The sequence below is a fragment of the Diabrotica virgifera genome, chromosome 7, assembly GCF_917563875.1.
Source record: "Diabrotica virgifera virgifera chromosome 7, PGI_DIABVI_V3a".
NCBI classification, from domain to species: Eukaryota; Metazoa; Arthropoda; class Insecta; order Coleoptera; family Chrysomelidae; genus Diabrotica; species Diabrotica virgifera.
In genome coordinates this window covers 73,420,686-73,441,530 of record NC_065449.1, presented here as the reverse complement: position 1 = coordinate 73,441,530, position 20,845 = coordinate 73,420,686, and the positions used below count along the sequence as shown (strand labels likewise).

The window sequence follows — 20,845 nt, the reverse complement described above, 5'->3', positions numbered from 1 at the left end:
ATTTTAGACATGTCATCAAATAGTAAACATTACAAAAAGGCTACAAAGAAATTGAAACGATTTAAGGAAATGAATGTGCAAAAAGTATCTAGTTTTAATATTTCAGTGAAAAGTGAAATACTAGTTTAGATAATAAAACTATGGATATGACAGACACTAATGAAAATTCAATGGATGTTTTTGAAAATTTAGAACATCATCCATTACCACACTCTCTTTCAGACATACTCTGTTTTGAATATGAGAATATATTATTAGAAGATGAAAAATGTATTAGTGATACTATGGAGGATACATATACAGGATACATGTACAGGACTACATATATTAAAAGTCTTACCAGTAGCTTATCAGAATGGTGCTGTAAACATAATATTACACATGTGCCTATTAATGACCTGTTAAATATTTTAAAACCATATCATCCTGAATTACCCCTAGATGCTAGAACTCTGTTACACACTCCAAGGAAAACTATTCTACAACCAATAAATTTCGGTCAGTATGTTCATTTTGGATTGAGAAATTGTTTGCAAAAACTACTGTCTCAGTATTCTGGAAAAGAGTGTCTTGATACTGTAGAACTTTTAATTAATATAGACGGTCTTCCACTTTCAAAAAGTTCATCCAGTCAAGTGTATCCAATTTTATGCAGTTTATATCCGAAACAGGGGCCAGTTGATATAGTTGGTATATATCACGTTTATGAGAAACCCAAAGATTGTAATTTATTTTTAGAAAAATTTGTAAAAGATGCCATAGAAATAATTCATAATGGTATGAAATATGAAAGTAGAACTTATTTTATTAAAATTAAAGGTTTTATTTGTGATGCTCCTGCTAAAGCATATATTACATGTACTAAAGTTCATTCTGGTTACATGTCTTGCAGTAAATGTGACATTGAAGGGGTTTACACTAATAGGATTTGTTTTCCTGACACGAAGAATTTTCATTTGCATACTGCGTAAATTTGACTGTATTGAAACTATATTTGACTGTAATTAAATGCATTATGTAACAAAGATATGTACTATACATTTAACTGTAAATTTATTGGGCTTAAAATAAACCATTTAAGGGTAGGTACTAGAGGGACATTAGTCTTAAAACAGATTTTTTAAATTATTGTAAAAAACACCCCACTTCTAAATTTATAAATATTTAAAGCAGTTGCAAAAATTAAATGATTTTCGGAGACACACAAGGCAGACATACATTAGCAGTATTATTTATTTATATGGGTGTATGTCCATGGTTTAATTAATGCTTCAGTTGATGATGGTTGTGATAAAATATTCTTTATCAAAAGTATCCAGTTTTATAATTTGATATTTTTTCTCTATACAAGCGGCAATAAAAAGTCAAAAATGTAGTGATAAGAAGGTGGACGAGCAAGAAATTGGACGATGGTTGAGGAGAGCTGGGGATCGCTTAAAAACTTTCAAGGGAAAGGAATCAGAATAAAAATTGAGTTTATTAATTTTTTAAAATAATAAAGATATATTCACCTATATTTACTTTTATTTACATAAATCATCATAAGTGTGTATAGTATGTACATACATAATATGTATAATATACAGTGATGAGCTCACTAATAACCGGCAAAATAGCGCAAAGGATGGAAAAAATATTAAATTGTGAGATAAAAAGAAATAAAACTAGTAGAGTTGTTAAATTTAGCAATAGTAACATATAAATTGATATTATATTGATTGTTTCCCACCTTCAGACGTATCAGAGGAGTATGTCAACTAAAACTGTCACTGTGACAGTGGCATTTCTCAAAATCGTCCGATACGTCTAACGGTGGGAAACAATCAATATAATGTCAATCTACAAGTTACTATCGCTACATTTAACACCACTAGGTTCATCTCTTTTTATCTCACAACTTAATATATTTTCCATATTTTGCGTTATTTTGCCGGTTATTAGTGCGCTCATCACCGTATAGTGTACCTTAAATATGTACCTACTAGGTACGTACCTTCAGTACGTACTTGGTATGTACCATAATTTGGAAAATGTACGTCTTATGTACGTATTAAGTACGTACTTCGTACAGCAAAGTACGTACATTGTACACACTTTATGACCCATCAGTACGTACTTAGTTTGTCTTATGTACGTACTTGTGCTTACTGGGAGGGGTCCGCATATCCGCCAAGAAGATGCGTTCACTACTGTACAGGGTTATGCACTATATTTTGACCCCCCTGAAAACTGCTTTATTTACAGAATTAGAAAAAAATGTAAAATACAAAAGTTATTCGATTTTTAAAACATGATTTTTTGACATATATGACATACTAGTGACGTCATCCATCCGGGCGTGATGACGTAATTGACTATTTTTTAAATGAGAATAGGGGTCGTCTGCTAGCTCATTTGAAAGGTAATTCAATTATCTATTCAGTAATATAAACATTAAGGTAAATATTTATACAGGGTGTCCAAAAAAAATTTTTAATTAAATTAATTGACACAAAAAGAAGAATTTATGTAATTTATTTAATTTAAAATACATTTTAGTGCTGTTAGAAAACAGAAATTAAAGTTTATTGTACAAATAAACATTGATTTTTGCTTAAATTCAATGTTCAAACTGCCAAGTGGCAGATAGGTGGCAGCTTGAACATTGAATTTAAGTGAAAAGTAATGTTTATTTGTTCAAGAAACATTTATTTCTGTTTTCTGACAGCAATAGAATGTATTTTGAATTAACTAAATTACATACATTCTTCTTTTCGTGTTAATTAATTTAATTAAAAAAAATTTTTTGGACACCCTGTATAATTAATCATGTTAATGTTTATATTCCTGAATAGGGAATTGAATATCCTTTCAAATGAGCTAGCACTCGACCCCTATTCCCATTTAAAAAAATGGTCGATTACGTCTTCACGCTCAAATGGATGACGTCACTATATAGTACGATATATATGTCAAAAAATCATAATTTAAAAATCGAATAACTTTTGTATTTTACATTTTTTTTTAATTCTATAAATAAAGCAGTTTACAGGGGGGTCAAAATATAGTGAATAACCCTGTACATCAAGAAATTTACGACCAACGTCTCTGTTACTGAATATACAGGGTGAGTTTTTAGTGGGGTATCGGTCGATAATTCCATTATGGTAAAGAATTTTGAAAAAAGTTATTTAGAAAAAATGTAGGCAATGATATTCTCTAGGCTTGGAAAATATGTCCATTTCTACAGGGTGATCAATAACTTTATATCAAACATATAATTTTTTAAATGGGACACCCTATATATTTTTTCATATTTATATTTCTCTCATAATTCCTCTTCATATAATATAGGGTTTTGCATTACTATACAGAGTATTTAACAAGTTATGACCATTTATATTTCGAAATCCCTATGAGATTAACACCATGTATGTAAAGAAATAATTCATAAACAATAATTTATTTTGTATAATAAGATAAACAATGTTCAGTAGTTCTTAAATTAAGTTTAACTGAAATAATTGACGAATATTTGTATACAGGGTGAACTACAAAACCAAATTACGATTTTCTCAAATTTTTTAAATGGACCACCCTATACTTTATTTTTTAGAAATATTGTACTAGAATAGAATAGAATAGAAATATACTTTATTGTCATGAAAAATTGTACAATTTTATCGACAAAGCTTATAAAAAGTCAAGACAACAAAACAATAACAATCCAATTTACTAAAATTACATAAATCGTCAATATATTTACAATAATAACAATAATAATGAAGTTAAACAGAAGTAGTCAATTGCAAAAGTTAAGTAAATTGCAAATGCATAGTCTACCTAGTAATTAATAAGTTTAAAAGTTAAGCTGCTGCATATGACACCCAAATATAGACAAAAAAAATGATAATAAAAATACTACTTGTGCAAAGGGTACTGTAATTTCTTAGTTATTGATTAAGAAAATCTTCTACTGAATAATATGGTCTTTCAGATAGGTAGGCTTTTGTCAGTTTACGGAATTTGGGGAAAGATGCTGCAGATTTAAGTTGTAGAGGGAGATGGTTGTAAAGTTTTTTTGCGGAATATAATATAGATTTCTTTACTAACTCAGAGGACAGGGTCGGCATATAGACGTCAAACGTAGAATTTCTCGTGAAGTACTCATGATTAGGTCTTGGTGGAAAGACATGTAGATGTTTACGAATTAAGCAAACAGTTTCTAAAATATACAAAGATGGAAGGGTTAAAATTCTGTGATCTTTGAAGTAACTTCTGCAATGTGTTGTTCTTCTGAGGCCAAACAGATATCTAATTGCTCTTTTTTGTAATTTGAAAATAACATCGAATTGGGCAGCTGTACCAGAACCCCAAAAAGGAAGACCATAACGAAGATGTGACTCGAACAAAGAAAAATATGTTATTTTGGAAGATGCTAAATTGAGTTCATTCGAAACAGATCTTATAGCATAGCAAGCTGAGGATAGTTTCTTCCTTAACAAATCGATATGGTGGGACCATTTAAGGTTGCTGTCTAAAAAAATATTAAGAAATTTCACAGAATCAACGGTACTGATCTGGCTGTTATTAAGAGGTAAGGGTTGAAGGACTCCTTTATAAGACAATGCTACTGTTTTATCTACGTTAAACGAGAGTAAATTAGAGTCAGACCAGGTTTTTATTGTAAGTAGATCAGAAGTTATAGTAGCATGAAGAGTTGCAATATTTGAGTTGCTCCAAGTGATACTGGTATCATCAGCAAAAAGAAAGATTTTTCCATCGATTTTTAAACTAGTGATGTCATTAATAAAGATAAGGAAAAGTAGAGGACCCAATACTGAACCTTGAGGTACCCCACATACAATGTTTTTGAGACTAGAGTCTGTATCATTTGCTCTAACCAGTTGTTTCCTATCATCCAAGTAAGATTGGAACCAATCTAAAGAAATACCTCGAATTCCGTAGAAATTTAGTTTTCTTATCAAAATGTTATGATTTACACAATCAAAAGCTTTGGCTTAGTCACAAAAAACGGTGGCAGTGTGGAGATTATTGTTCAGTGCTTGATAAACCTCATGTAGTACAGAAAAGATGGCATCAGTGGTGCATTTATTATTTAAAAAGCCGAACTGATTTTGTGATAAAATGTTGTTTTCAACTAGAAAGGACATAAGTCGGGCTTTTATGAGTCTCTCAATAATTTTGAAGAGTACCGGTAGTAGTGCAATAGGTCTATAATTGCAGGTATTAGATATTTCACCACCCTTATGAAGAGGAATAATGATGGCTGTCTTCAGGCACTCTGGAAATTTACCTTTCTCAAAGGAATCATTAATTAGTGAGATGAGGACTTCTAACACATTTTCTGGGAGATTAGAAAAAATTTTTATCGATAGACCATCAGTACTACAGATATAGATGATATTCTAAAGATGATATTCTTTCATTTTCATATAGCATTCCCTATATCTAAACTCGTCAGTTTCCGAGATATTTTCAGTTTACTTCAAATTTCGGGAATACATTCAATGTTTCTACTAAAATTACATAAGTTAGTATTGAGTGATAATAATATAACACAATTATTTTAATTCAATAAATAACTAACACAGAATATAAACCATAACAATATGCAATAAATGTATCAATAGATATGATATTAAAGAATTATCATATTATTTCCCTAATATACAAGAATCGTAAAATTCCTACAAAAAGAATATGTCTTGTGAGTAGTAATATAACAAAAATTTTTTTATGTAATAAACAATTCACACAAAACATAAAATAAAACAATATACAACTGATGTAACAGTTTTTAGGTTGTTATATCAAGAGTATTTTAAGCCAAGAAGTTTTTAGTAACACATTCCTAATTGCAGATTGTGACGCTCAGTTATTAATACTATAATTTTCATACTAATTTTCATTAATATGCATCAAGAAATCCCTACTTTGTTAACACTCATAGTCAAACTAGGTGATCTATAAATGTCAAAGGTGCTATTGTTTGCGATTATTTGATTAGCCCACATTTTTTTTTTGGCGGTCGAGGTTTTTACACGACGGTGTAAACTGTTACACAATCCTTATTTATTAAGTTATTTCTACTTATTAAAAATTGAATGTATTTCCGGTAAATGGAGAAAACTAAAAATATCTCAGAAACTAAGAAGTTTAGGTACAGGAGATGCTATATAAAAATGAAAGAGTATCATAAATACAACATTCCTAAAAAATTAAATATAGGGTGATCTATTTAAAAAAATTGAGAAAATCGTAATTTTGTTTTGTAGTTTAAAAGTGCTTATAACATTGAATGTTTTACTAAAAACTTCTTGGCTTAGAGTACTGTTGATATAACGATCTAAAAACTGTTACATCCGTTGTATATTGTTTTGATTTATGTTTTATGTGAGTTATTTATTGAATAAAAATAATCTTGTTATATTGTTATATACAAGACAAATTTTTTTTGTAGGAACTATACGATTCTTGTATATTAGGGAAATATGATAATTTCTTATATCACACTTATTGGTATATTCACTGCATATTGTTATGGTTTATATTTTGTGTTAGTTGTTTATCGAATAAAAATAATTTTGTTTAATTATCACTCAATACTAACTTATTTCTACTAGAAAAAATGAATGTATTCCCGAAATTTGAAGACAACTTAATATATCTCGGAAAGTAATGAGTTTAGGTATATCGAATGTTATATAAAAATGAAAGAGTATTATAAACACAATATTTTAAAAAGATAAAATATAGGGTGATACATTTAAAAAATTAAGAAAACCGTAATTTGTTTTTGTAGTTCACCCTGTATACAAATAGTTGTCAATGATTTTAATTTAACTTAACTTAAAAACTACAGTACATTGTTTATCTTATTATGTAAAACAAATTATTGTTTACAAATTACTTCTTTATATACACGGTGTTAATCTCATAGGAATTTCGAAATAAAAATGGTCATAACTTGTTAAATACTCTGTATAGTAATGCAAAACCCTATATTATATGAACAAGAATTATGAGAGGAATATAAATATGAAAAAAATATATAGGGTGTCCCATTTAAAAAATTATATATTTGTTATACCACGCAGTTATTGATCACCCTGTAGAAATGGACATATTTTCCAAGCCTAGAGAATATCATTGCCTACATTTTTTGTAAATAACTTTTTTCGATATTCTATACCGCAATGGAATTATCGACCGATCCCGCACTAAAATTCACCCTGTATATCACCAAGTACAGGGCAATCTATTTAAAACATCAAATCAGCCAAAAAGTTGTACTATCAAAATCATCTGAGAAGTTTTAAAAGTGTTGCAAAAGAAACTTGGTCCATAATAAACAATCTTCGAAATCAAAGTCACAGCTCAAATATTTTCCCTTCCAAACCCTGAAAATATAAATAAATGCTTTTTTAATGTGAGTAAAAATATGTATAACATCAACTATTTTGTCACAACAAGATTCCATTTCCTATCTCCCTAATTCAAGAAAGGTTTGAATTCATTCTTTATAAGACCGGTTGATAAATCTGAACTGATCCAAACAATCAATACATAGTATCAAAAACAAATCTTTGTGTAGTACCAATGGACTATCCATAAAAATATTCTCAAATCTCCCAGAAAATGTGTTGGGAATCCTCATCCATCTAATTAATGATTCGTTTGAGAAAGGTAAATTTCCAGAGTGCCTAAAGACAGATATAGTTATTCCTCTTCATAAGGGTGGTGAAATATCTAATACCTGCAATTATAGACCTATTGCACTACTACCGGTACTCTCCAAAATTATTGAGAGACTCATAAAAGCCCGACTTATGTTCTTTCTCGTTAAAAACAACATTTTATCGCAATATCACTTTTTAAATAATAAATGCACCACTGATGCCATATTTTCTGTACTACATGAGGTTTATCAAGCACTAACCAATAATCTGCACACTGTTTTTGTGATTATGCCAAAGATTTTAATTGTGCAAATCACATTTTGATAAGAAAAACTAAATTTCTACGGAATTAGAGGTATTTATTTGAATTGGTTTCAATCTTACTTGGATAATAGAAAGCAACTGGTATTTTTAATTTCCTTAATGCTTCCGTTACATCTGCTTTTTCAATATTTATTTCTTCATTTGTTGTCAGTTCAGGTGTTAATGGTTCGTTATCGTTATCTTTAGCAAACAGAGATCGAAAATAGTCTGTCAAAGCTAATAAATTAGGTGAAGTATTAAATAAAAAATTGTCAAGGTCTTTTAACGAACGACTTGTATAGGCATACCTTTTATTTTATCAATAACGAAATATAAATATGTATGTGGAAACATTTTATGATAACGTAGGAAAGAATTTCTCTAATAAGAGAAACTCTAGAGATACTCTAAGTATAGCGTATCCAAACTAATCTAATGACAATCATGGTACGCATTTTTAGTAAAAAACACCACGTGTTAGTTAGATATATTTAATTAAGCTAATAAAGAGTTGTAATTTTCATCACACCTTTTTTATAAACATTAAAAGTTTTAAAATAATATTTAAAAGCAGACATAAACGCCAATATTTGGCGTTTTTTGTGTGTTTTTGTGTATTTTATTAGCTAAACGTAAAGGTGAGAACGGATACAAGTAATAACCTTATTTGGATATATTTTATTTATAATCTAAACAATAAATATACAACAAAAGTAGTACGCCAGACTTCACTTAGGACGTACTTATCTATCTTTTTTTATTATTTTTTTTTATTTGATATTCTAAATGGAAACCAAGCAACTTCTTCAGGTCGATCGCGAATTAATTAGAAAAAAATGGGGGAAAACAGAAGGAGATGTAATGAAGGATATTTTAATTATACGAGAATGGTTAAAAACACAGAAACACCTTCCAGAAGTACCAAGTAAGTAAAGTAGTTAGGTATTTAATATACAATTTAATACAGTAAAACTTCTGTTAACGGACACTTCTCCACAATGAAAATATCAGTTGAAGGGACAGTTTTTAGGCCACCGAACATTTCATAATATGTGGCAGTGGCGGCTGGTCTGTAAGTGAAGGGGGAGGTCATATCCGGTTTTTCCATATTTTTTTGGAAAAACAAGACCTACAAATCCCATTTTAAATAATTTCTTATTCCATCATCTGTATTGGTTTCTTATAACTTATTTTGCAATATGTTGTTTAAATTTAAGCGGATCTTTATTTGACAAGTAAATATGAAATAAGTAAAAGGAACAAGTCTTCATTACTACTTGTCAAATAAATCAGATAAATAGTATGATATAATATGTAATTATAACAGCCAGAGTATCAACAAACTACTTAAACTCAAAAATCTAAAATAAATAAAAACTTCCATTTTTATGCGGATTTAAAAAGTAAATCGATTCTTCTGGCCTTAGATTTTGCGAAATGATCGATCACTTGCTCGTTGAAATTTGTGATCGTTCGAATTGAAGATTTCTCCATAGTTAGCATAGCTAAAGCACACAACCTGTCCTCTTCGATAGTATTTCTTAAAAACGTTTTGATGCATTTTAACGTAGAAAAGCAACGTTCACTTTCCATTGTAGTCATGGGCAAAGTACATAAAACGTTCAATAATTTTACACATTCAGAAAAGGTATCAGATAAATTGTTATTTATGAATAACTGTAGAATTGAAATAATCACGCTGTTTTTATCAAAATCTTCACGATCATACATCATTTCAAGTTCGGTAATAAATAAATAAAATGTAAAATAAATAAATAATAAAATAATATTAATCTCACGAACGCACTTAACTTAACTTTGTAAATTCCGAACTAATCTTACTCCCTGCGTAGATAGTCACGTTTCAACCGTAGATAAGATAGAAACTGAGAGATTTTAGTCTCAACAACATACCTACGGTCTACGGTCAATGACCACGATTTGTTACCAACTTGCATATAGTGCGTATTTTCGTGAACGTTCGGATTCCCAGTGCTGTATTCTCACAGTGAGGTCAAATAAATTTCTTGACCATCGTGAATATTCGTATTTGGCTGTTTAAGAGTAATATTGCGGTAGTTTCAGTCAAAGATAAATTTGGCTTTTCGATACCGTCAAACAGCTCGTATTTCATGTTTATTTATCGGTAATCTTTTGGCGGCATCTTTGTCGCTATATTTTACAACAACAAAATGACTAAAAAGTCAATACAATAAAAGCAAAATTTAACTTTAAACGATACTACTGTATTCCGAACATTTTTAATACAGAATATTTTCTTTTTTTAAGGAAATAATTACATTATAATCGTTTGATTGTACAATTATTACATGGAGGTCATTGACCAATTGACCTAAAGGGATAACCGCCACTGAGGAAGACACCTCCGAAAAACGGACCCTCTTCACGACGACTCTAGACAAACTTTCTCCCGTGAAAAGGAAAAACCTAGTAAAGTGACTTACTAGGTTTATGCTTAGTATCAATTGTGTGAAACCCCATGAAGCTCTTTATCGACTGGTACTTAAAACTTGTAAATACTTGCATTTTTAAGAAAGTTATTTCATATGGAAAATCCTAGCAAAATGGTAATTTCAATAAATTTGGTTGGAAAAACCTAGCATCTTGTTATTTTTTTAGAATAAACATAGCAACTTATACAGTGAACGATACATTTCTACTTATTTCAGAAGGAAAAATATAACAAAGGCTTTTACTAAATATTTCCTTTGAAAAGTGTATATATAAATATTTTTTTTAAATTGGAAGTTCCTAATAACATACCTTACCATTTTTAAGCCGAAAGACAAAAACGTCATATTTCTAAACAAAAAACTAGCAAAGTCATTTACTAGATATATCCATATTTTTTCCGGTCATTTAAACTCGGCGAATTATTTTAAAGTGTGTATGCTAGGTATTTCCAATTTAATTCCGCTTTGGCGCGAAAACGAAGGATCTTTTACTATGTTCTTCCAATGCACTTCGTTAAATTATTCAGTCTGTCGAGCCAGTCTCAACTGTGTATACCTACATATACTCGTCTGGTGGTGAATTTGTTTTAATCTAATTATATAAAGTTTTGAAAACTATGTCTAAAAGAAAAAACATTATAATGGCTTTGGCTAAGGAAAATAAAGTAGTTTGTGTTCAGGAAGTGGGTGATCTTGAAAAGCGGTGAGTATTAGTTTTTACATTACAAACAAAGTACAATTTTGTTTGTTTGATTTTCAAAAAACAAACAATCAGTAAAATGGTAGATAATTCAAAAGAAATGCTGTAACGAATGCATTCTTTTTGTTATAGGTATAGTGAACTTGCGTCCTTTGGTCAAGATTGTTTGAAATCGATACAAGATACTGTGAAAGACGATTATTTGGTTGATAACCTGATGATGGACGGCTTACAAAATCAAAAGTAGGTTTCTAGATTTATTTATACGGACTTCTGATTATAAAATTAACATATTCTGAATAAATCAACATTTCTTGAAACAAAAAATAATATGAACCGACTTATTTATTACTGTAAAAGGTGATAGGTTACAACAAATTAATTTAGTTGATATTTAGAAAATTCGCATGTCAGCTGATTGTTAATAAATATTTAGGTTACCATTACTTATGTAACAAAAATCGTTATATTTGTGTGCAGTGGATATTCAATTACCAAAACATTTTTCTATTGACTATGTTTCGTGGAAATTATTTTAATTATCTTGCTCATATTCGTATACTAAAAAGTATTTCTTAAACACATTGTGTATTTATAGCAAATGTAGCAATTTTTAATTCTAAACTTCAGAAGTTAAAATATGTGTATTATCATTATTTTTAGAGTAATTTATAAACAAAAATCAAATAAACTAAGCATAACAGTTTATTCAGAAGAGCCTTCGAACTCAAAAGCTTTTGGTTTGGAGTATTATTACAATGATAATAATAATATGGACGTTTGTCGCTAGCATTTTTGATTTTTATTTTTTTATTTTTAGTGATAATGATAACCCCTCTACTAATGAAAACCATTTTTATGATATTCAACCAATATGTTTAGTAAGAGATATTAGGAAGGAAGAAAACACAAAAGTTTATACCGAATTAAAACCGCTACCATTAATTGATGGAACAAAGGATGGTAGTCAAAATGATACGGATGTTAATAATGAATGTCACAAAGAAAAATCGGTTGATGTTATAGACGTTTGTCAGCATAATAAAGGTTACTAAATAAAATATTAATTATTATAAACAATTAGACCAAACTTATACTTTTTAGATGACACAGTTGACGATGACTCAGATTTAGACCCTAGTTATGACCCACAAGAATCTGAAGAAATAAGTTATGAGACAAAGAAAAAAAGGAGAATAGCAAAATTTTTTCAAACTGAAAATGAAAAAAGTGTAGTTGGCACTGTTATGGAAAATGAAGGTTTAGTAGATAAACAATTGAAAGATATAAACCAGGAAACTCTGCCAGGTAAAAATGCTTTGTATTTTGTGTTTCACATGAATTAACTAATATCTACGTTTTTTATAGAAGCACAAATCAGTGATAAAACCGATGAAGGATACGAGAAAAACAGAAAAAAAAGAGCAAGAACAGCGAAAGAGCAAATTGAGAGGCATCTAGAAAAATATCAGTTATTAGAACCATGTAATTGTAAAAAAAAATGTAGAGAATTTTTATCAGAAGAAAGAAGACAAAATATTTGCCAGTCATTTTGGAAAATGAGTTTTGGCGAGAGAAGTCAATATTTTAATGCCAGTATAAAGATTGGGGGTATTAAGAGAAGAAAAGTAGATAGTGAAAATAAACGTCAACACGTCCTTACATACTCGTTGCTCAAGGATGATGGTATTGAAATGAATGTGTGTAAGCAAATGTATTTACATACACATGGAATGAAAACTGATGGTATGATAACGGACTTCAAAAACAGATATAAACAATCTATGGGGTTAGAACTGGTTAAGGATAAACGAGGCTCGTCTGTTCCATCTAACAAGAAGGATCCCATTCTAATAAGAAACCATATTGAATCTTATAATCCGCAAATATCACACTATAAATTGCAACATGCTCCCAATAGAAGATATTTATCTCAAGAGCTATCTATTACTGATATGTGGAAACATTTTTGTGAAACTCATGAAAAAATATCTTATGACAGATATAGAACTGAATTTAATTCACTTAACATTGGATTTGATCAACCAAATCAAGATGAGTGTGACATTTGCGTACATCAAAAAGAGCACAAAAAAATATGTACAATTCCAGAGACTTGTGATCAATGTAATACGTTTAATGATCACCATATGGCATATATTGCTGCCAGAAAAGCGTATGATAATGACAGACAGCACGACTATCCAGACTCATTTAAAGTTTATTGCGCGGATATGCAAAAAGTGTTACTACTTCCAAAGTTATCTTTAAAAAAATCTGTCTTTGTTAGTAAATTAGTTGTGTTCAATGAAACTTTTGCTTCGTTAACAAAAGATGAAGAAAATATTTGCGTTTTGTGGCATGAAGCTATAAGTGGTCGCTCGGCGGAAGATGTGGCATCAGCATATTGCGGGCTTATTCAAAGATCCTCAGTTAACGTAGAGCACTACGAATTTTGGTGTGACAACTGCAGTGCCCAAAATAAAAACTGGAAATTATTTACGTCATTTGTGGTAATTGTCAATTCTAACTGGGGTCCAAACAGTATTACTTTAAAATACTTTGAAGCTGGGCACTCTTTTATGAGAGCCGACAGTGTCCACGGAAACATTGGCAAGCTATGGAAAAAGAGATCCAACATTTATGAAATGAACGACTTAAATGAGCTAATATTAAAAGCCTCTAGAAAAAATAAAACCTTACTAATGAAACATGATGATTTTTATCGCTTTAAAGACGGTGTAAAACAAAGAACAAAAAAAGATGAAAATTTCTCAAAACTTAACGTGATTAAAGTAGTACAATTTAGAAAAGGGTCAAGACAAATGTTTTATAAGAAAAGTCATACTGAAAACGAATTTATTAATTTTGACTTTTTAAAACCTAAATTTAATCTGGAAATGCCTGAGAGCAAAACTGAAGATAGGGGTGTAAATGTTCAAAAAAAACAAAAAATAATTACAGAGCTTCTTCCTGCAATGCTAAGCCAAAAAAGATTCTTTTGGGAGAAACTACCTGTTTCTGAAACATCAAATGATTTACTAAATAATCGAGTTTAGTTTTTATTATTTTTGTTTGTTTTATGTAATTAAATGTTGAATTCAAAAACTTTTTGTAATTTTTCTAATAAAATATATGTAAAAATTATAACTTTACCTACTTTTTATTTTTAAAAACCAAAATGTACCTAACTACTTGATTTTACATAGTTTTAAAGCAATCATAAAGTATCATATTAGCAAGTGTAATATAGTACCTACTAGTTTTTTCCTTGGCAAAAATAGTATGAATTAGGAACTAAGTAAGCATACTAGCTTTTTCCGCAGCAAAATCAATATTTCTTTGCATTTCAAAAATAGTAAGTGACATAGAATTAAAAAAACTGCAAATATTTGGAAAAAACTAAGTTACAGTTACAGGGACATACACTTGAAATCCACTGAACGAAAAAAAAAACAAAAAATAATATAATTCTATTAAACGGCGATATACTTTTCTTTCTTTTCGTTTCCTGAAAAGTTATCAAAACTCAGTTACTAGGTTTTTCCTTTTCACGGGAGCTTTGTCTTCACTTTTTCTAAGTAATTATTGTAATTTTACCTGCCAACAACGGAGAGTCAGGTAAATGTGATTAAAATATTAAAATTGGGGCTCCAGAAATCGGAAAAGCTAAAGTTAGTGGTGACGTTTTAAAGAAAAAGGCCGACTTAGTCCTTTGGAAAAGGCAAGGTGGTATAGTGAAAGTGGAAATGTTCAACCAAAAAAGAGGATTAAAACTGAAGGTGTTGCCATCGATACTATAGTGTACGATTAATTTTGTAAAGTGATAAGTAGGAATATTCAATTATCTGGACCGATAATTAAAGAAGAAAGAACTTTATTTTAAAGCTTCCAATGGTTGGCTTGACAAGTTTTGCTTAAGACATAACATTAAATATAGAGCAAGCTCTGGAAAAGCTGCAAATGTTAACCTTGACGATATTTCAGCTAAATTTATTAAGTGGCTATTAACCTGAAGATCAAAATAGAAAACGAGATATCAAAAGCAATAGAAATACGTAGAGGAGTAAGACAGGGATGCATTTTGTCACCACTGCTGTTTAATGTATATAGTGAAAGCATCTGTCAGGAAGCCCTTTTGCAAGCAAATGAAGGAATCGTAATCAATGGAGAGGTTGTAAATAATATTCGATACGCAGACGACACTGTACTAGTTGCAAGAACAGTAGAAGAATTACAACGATTACTTACAAACATAAATATTGCTTGCAACAATTATGGCATAAACATTAATATCAAAAAAACCAAGTATATGGTCTTCAGTAAAATCATGACACAACCAGCACATATTAGTATAAACGGCATTCAAATTGAAAAAGTATCAAGTTATAAATACTTGGGAACTTTAATAAACGAAACTGGAGACCAAAACAATGAAATAAAAAGACGTATCGAAATTGCCAGGGCCACCTTCATAAAGATGAGAAAATTCTTCTGCAACAGAGATATAAGCATCCCTCTACGATTAAGAATGCTAAGTGGCTACGTATTTAACACGCTATTATACGGTGTAGAGGCCTGGACTCTCAAACAGAACAACATAAAAAATATTGAAAGTTTCGAGATGTGGTGCTACCGTCGAATGCTGAAGATAAGTTGGGTTGAAAGAATCACAAATCTTGAAGTAATACGAAGGATAGGAAGAGACCCAGAAATTTTATTAACGATAAAACGAAGAAAACTCGAGTATTTGGGTCACCTGATGAGAGGTCATAAATACGCATTACTTCAAAATATAATGCAAGGAAAAATAGAAGGAAAACGGAATCCAGGCCGTAGAAGAATGTCGTGGATGCGGAATTTGAGAGAGTGGTTTGGCTGCACCACTAATGAACTTTTTAGGTCAGCTGTAAACAAAATCAGGGTAGCCTTGATGGTTTCCAATCTCCGATAGGAGTGGCACAAGAAGAAGAAGAAGAACCTGAAGATGTTTATAACGCTGACGAGACTAGTCTGTATTATCAAGCCTTACAAAATAAAATTTTTACATTTCGTAATAAAAAGGGCATAAGGTATAAATCTGCTAAGGAAAGGGTGAAGTTTTAAAAATTTTAATGTTGATAAACTTTAAGTCGACTCGTAATACAACAATAAGACCTGTATGACCAGAGATATCATGACAGATTGGCTGCACAAATTTGACAGAAAAATGCAAGGTTAAAAAAGGAAAATTTTCTTATTCCTAGATAACGCAACATCCCATCTGGATATTCAGTTATCATCCAACATATCGATAATATTTTTGCCACTTAATATTACAGCACATTGTCAACTGTGAGACCAAAGAATAATTAAAAAATTTCTGTATAGAAAGTTTTTCATGAGAAGAACGTAATAATCTATAAAACGTTCTTTATCAACTGCTGAACTAGAGAAGTTAACTAACGCCTTAATTTGGATTGTGGCAGCATGGAGAGACGTTTCAACCAAAACAATTGAAAAGTGTTTGATTAGGTGCAGTGTTTTAAAAAGCGATAGTAATGGAGAAGAAATATTGTGGAAAATCTTTGCAAAAGTCATGGAGTTGAAAATTTTTTGGTCTACCTAGAGACTGATGCAACCCTATATACGGAAAATCCTGAAGTAAACTTAGGTAGTTCTGTTATTGATTTTAAAGAAAATGAACAGGTGTCCAATGTTCCCGATAATGAGAATGACGATGAACTAGAACTTACTACTACAACTGTAAGTCATTTAACCCTCGTAAGGTGGTTCGGGGTGCACCTGCACCCCAGACCTCGTTTTTCTCACCTATCTTTTTTAATAATTTTTGTCCATTTTTTTATTCGTATTAAATTCAATTCTAAACGTATTCCACCCATTACAGCGTTTAAAACTCTTTGTGCGCCACGTGCTTTTTTGAAAAAATGACTTTTGGGTGCAAATGATGAAAATTTCGTATCCTGAGTTGGACGTTTCTGATGTTCCACATGGAGCTAACAGAGCTACGGGACACGTCGGTGTTACTTATGTCAGAGAAAAAAGACCGAAAGTCCTGGCATAACTGTATTTTGTGTAAAAACTTTGTGTTGCTCATTCTGTGAAACATTTCATGTGTTTGTCTTGTGGCGATAATAATATTTTTAAGAAGAAATGAGTACTTTTTTGTACAAATTATGTTTCGTACTATAATAAATAAGTCCTAATTATCTTTCAAATTAATTTCCCCAACGTTCACATATAAAAACATGGATATACAGATGTACACTTTCACCATGTATAACCGATTTTCAAATTTAGGCATGAGTTGAAAAGGTAATGATTAGTACCATCAGAAGCCGCAAAGGTCTGACTTACCTTTTTAAAATTTTCGGGAGTTTTGGGGACGAAAAATAGACCCTAAATGGGAACCGCCGTAAAATCCTCACCCTTGGACCAAAATGGAGAGTTGGCATATGAATGGGCGAGTCTTTTCCTAAGTGAACGGCTCCACGAGCGACAAGTTTACGCCAGCAGTAGCCGTAAAACAAACTTAAGGCTCCGCAGAACGGAATAGGAATAGCCGAACTGAACCGATTACGCAAAAGTCTGTAGTCGGTTCAGTTCGGCTATTCCTATTCCGTTCCGCGGAACCTTACGTTCGTTTTACGGCTACTGCTGGCGTAAACTTGTCGCTCGTGGAGCCGTTCGCTAAACTTTAAGATTGAATTTGGCCCAATTTTCAATCCAGTCAGATTTAGAAAATCAAAAATTTCGTGTATATATAGTGTCGCATGTAGGGGTATTGTGCGCCACTGACGAGAACTGCCGTTCTCTGGTAATATCTAAATTAGTGATATTTTATTCATCCTAAGTTAAACCGAATTCGTGCGTAACAAAGAGTCCAGAAAAGTTTTCGGTTTATTCTGATGTAGTGTTTTTATAACAACGTATTTATAAGATTAATTCAAGTATAAGTATGAGTTTAATTTAACAATTCTACTGATATAAAAAATATTACATGTAACATAATAAACTTATTTTATTCTAGGCAATAATATGATAGAATTTTTTCTTACTAATTGTAAGTTCAGCATTGAGAAAACAAAGAAAAATTTGGATATGTACTATACTATACAAACTTTATTGCCAGAGCTGTACCAAAATTGCAACCCCTGTGCTCCAGAAATGGATCGGGTTCATGATATAGTGTAAGTCTAGATCCACTTAATTACTTTTTAAAACAACATAATAATAAATAAAAATAAAAATGAAGTTATCTTCCGGGTGGCAACAACGCATTGTGCGAAATAAAAGTGTTAACATTTTCACCAGATTTTATCCCGATTTTGGAGGTAATAGTGCGAAATAAATACATGCGAAAAATTGTATAAGGACCCAAGGGCGTCGCCAGAGAGGGGCAGGGGGGGGCAGCTGCCCCCCCCTAGAGGTTAACGTGCTCTCCGGTCACCCTGATATTTAAAACGATAACTCTATCGTGCTGTACTACTTATCTATGACTTTGAGCGAAGAACTTCCGAAAGCAGCGGCAACACTGGTTCGCGAATGAAATCCTCTCCACTTCTCGACCTTCAGCGGATGAACGGAACGGGAACGGACCTGTTTTAGTTTTGTTACAGCCGCTTTCGCGTAGATATAAGTGAAGTGTGATTGATTTAAACGTGGTATTTGTGCCTTGTGGGATTTGTCTTACGTTACATTTTTTCAGTTGCAGTTTAACTTAAATACATGGATATCAGGAAGTTTTTTGGTAAGTATGGTATATATGTATATATATGTATTATATATGTATTTGCCGTATTCGGTGTATATGTATGTTGAATATATAGGAGGCAAAAAAATATCCTTCGGTCGGGAGGGAGATAAAAACAGGGGGATGGGTAGGTTTGTGAGAGCCCAAGGTATAAATTCAATTTATTTTTTCTTTGCAGAAACTTTGAAAAGAAAAAAACCTGAAGAAAGAAGTGAGAGTGACAGTAGTGACAGCGATGGACAAACTAGTCATAAAAAAGGGACGACAACAGCAGATTCTAATCTTCAGAATTTTGATAAAATCACCAGCAGTGTCACCAGTGCTAGTGCACGTTCTTGCAATAGTTCTGTGACTTCGCCTAAGCCAAGTTGCTCCAAAGGTATGGTTTTATTGGTCGGAGTTAAAGGATTAACGGTCGCATGAATTTTCACTCTCGGCAAAAAAAAAAAGGGGGTTTATATGTCTGTCTGTGCATCTGTCCGTATCTAAAGGTACGTTTTTACAGCGTTCATCGCCGAAAGATCGTCGCTGAAGCTAAGCGGTGATTGCGGTGTACTGCTTGTGTGGTTTGTTGGCGTGTTTCGTTGTTTCAGAGTTTTTTATTTGAGAGATTTTTAGCAGTTTGTGAAGTGAAGCTTGTTTTTATAAGTATGTCTCATTTAATAATTTCCTAATAAATGGTTGTTTATCACAATATTGTGATATAAGAAGTATCCTTCTTTTTGTTTTCTTTTAAATATTGCATGTTTTTCTAATCTTGGAGCACTTTACATTTCTAACATTTCTTCGTCCTCTATTTCCTCTGCTAGCAGCTATTTTACAAATAATCCAGTAAATTACGCTCCAGTAAAAACGTACCTTAAGCAAGCACAAGACGCAGCTACGTTCTATTCTTATTTCTCTCAGTAAGAAATAAGAAATAATATATGTATTTATTACAGATTTGGATGATGAGGTAGATGTGGATTCAACAATAGATGATAGCAATGAAAATGACGTCGGTCGATTTGTAGGTCGAGTTGCGACTTTATCAACCGAGCGGAAAAAAGAATTACTTGAAAACTGTTGGATACCACCTAAACAGTACGACTTTGCCCAAGATGCCCAGCATCAGCATCTAAAAAGAAAATTCAATCATTCCTGGTTGCAAATGTACTCACCATGGTTAGCATACTCCCGCCAACAAAAAGGAGCTTTTTGTAAATTCTGTACACTATTTCCACCCAATCTGAGCTCCGTTAGAGGTGTTTTAGGTTCATTCATTATAAGGCCGTTTTGTAAATTCAAAGATATTCATGAATATTGCAGAAAACACGCAGATACTCACTTTCATAAGACTGCATTGGAAGCAGCTAGGTTATTTCTTGCGAATATGCCGGTGGATGTGCAAATTAACAAATACTCTCAGGAAAGTCTTGAAAAAAATCGGAAAATTATAAGATCGATTATTTCCTGCATTGCTTTTTGCGGATCCCAAGACCTAGCATTAAGAGGGGCAAACTATGGTGATGGAATTCTGGAAGGTTTGTATAAGATGCGGATTGACGCAGGAGACACGACTTTAAAAAACCATCTTGAGTGTGGAAAAAAGAATGCAAGTTACCGATCGGTGGATATCCAGAATCAGATTATCAGTATTTGTGGAGATGTTATTAAGGCGGCTATAATCAAGAATGTGAAGAAATCGGAAGCATATAGTATCTTAGCAGATGAAACAGCGGATATATCTGGTAAGGAACAGCTCTCAGTTGGCATAAGATATTTTGATGAGGAAACCAGAAACATTGAAGAAGTATTCCTCGGATTTGCTGAGCTTACAGCTTTGGACGCAAAATCGATCGCCACGGCAATAGACGAATTTCTGACAAAAGAGGATCTCGATCCAGATAAATGCGTTGGTTTGGGATTCGACGGTTGTTCTACGATGTCTGGA

The 20,845-nt window shown here is 31.6% G+C and overlaps 1 protein-coding gene across 1 annotated transcript in view; it reads left to right on the top strand.

Annotated features, from left to right (window-relative positions):
• The first annotated feature begins 8,700 nt into the window (after positions 1 to 8,700).
• LOC126888533 (uncharacterized) overlaps positions 8,701 to 20,845 on the top strand; it is a 59,655-nt gene continuing 47,510 nt past the window's right edge. Inside the window, exons 1-2 of the mRNA XM_050656878.1 lie at positions 8,701 to 8,910; positions 18,190 to 18,349. Coding sequence (XP_050512835.1) covers positions 8,772 to 8,910; positions 18,190 to 18,349 — 299 coding nt within the window. The 5' untranslated portion in view covers positions 8,701 to 8,771. The remainder of the gene's footprint in view (positions 8,911 to 18,189; positions 18,350 to 20,845) is intronic.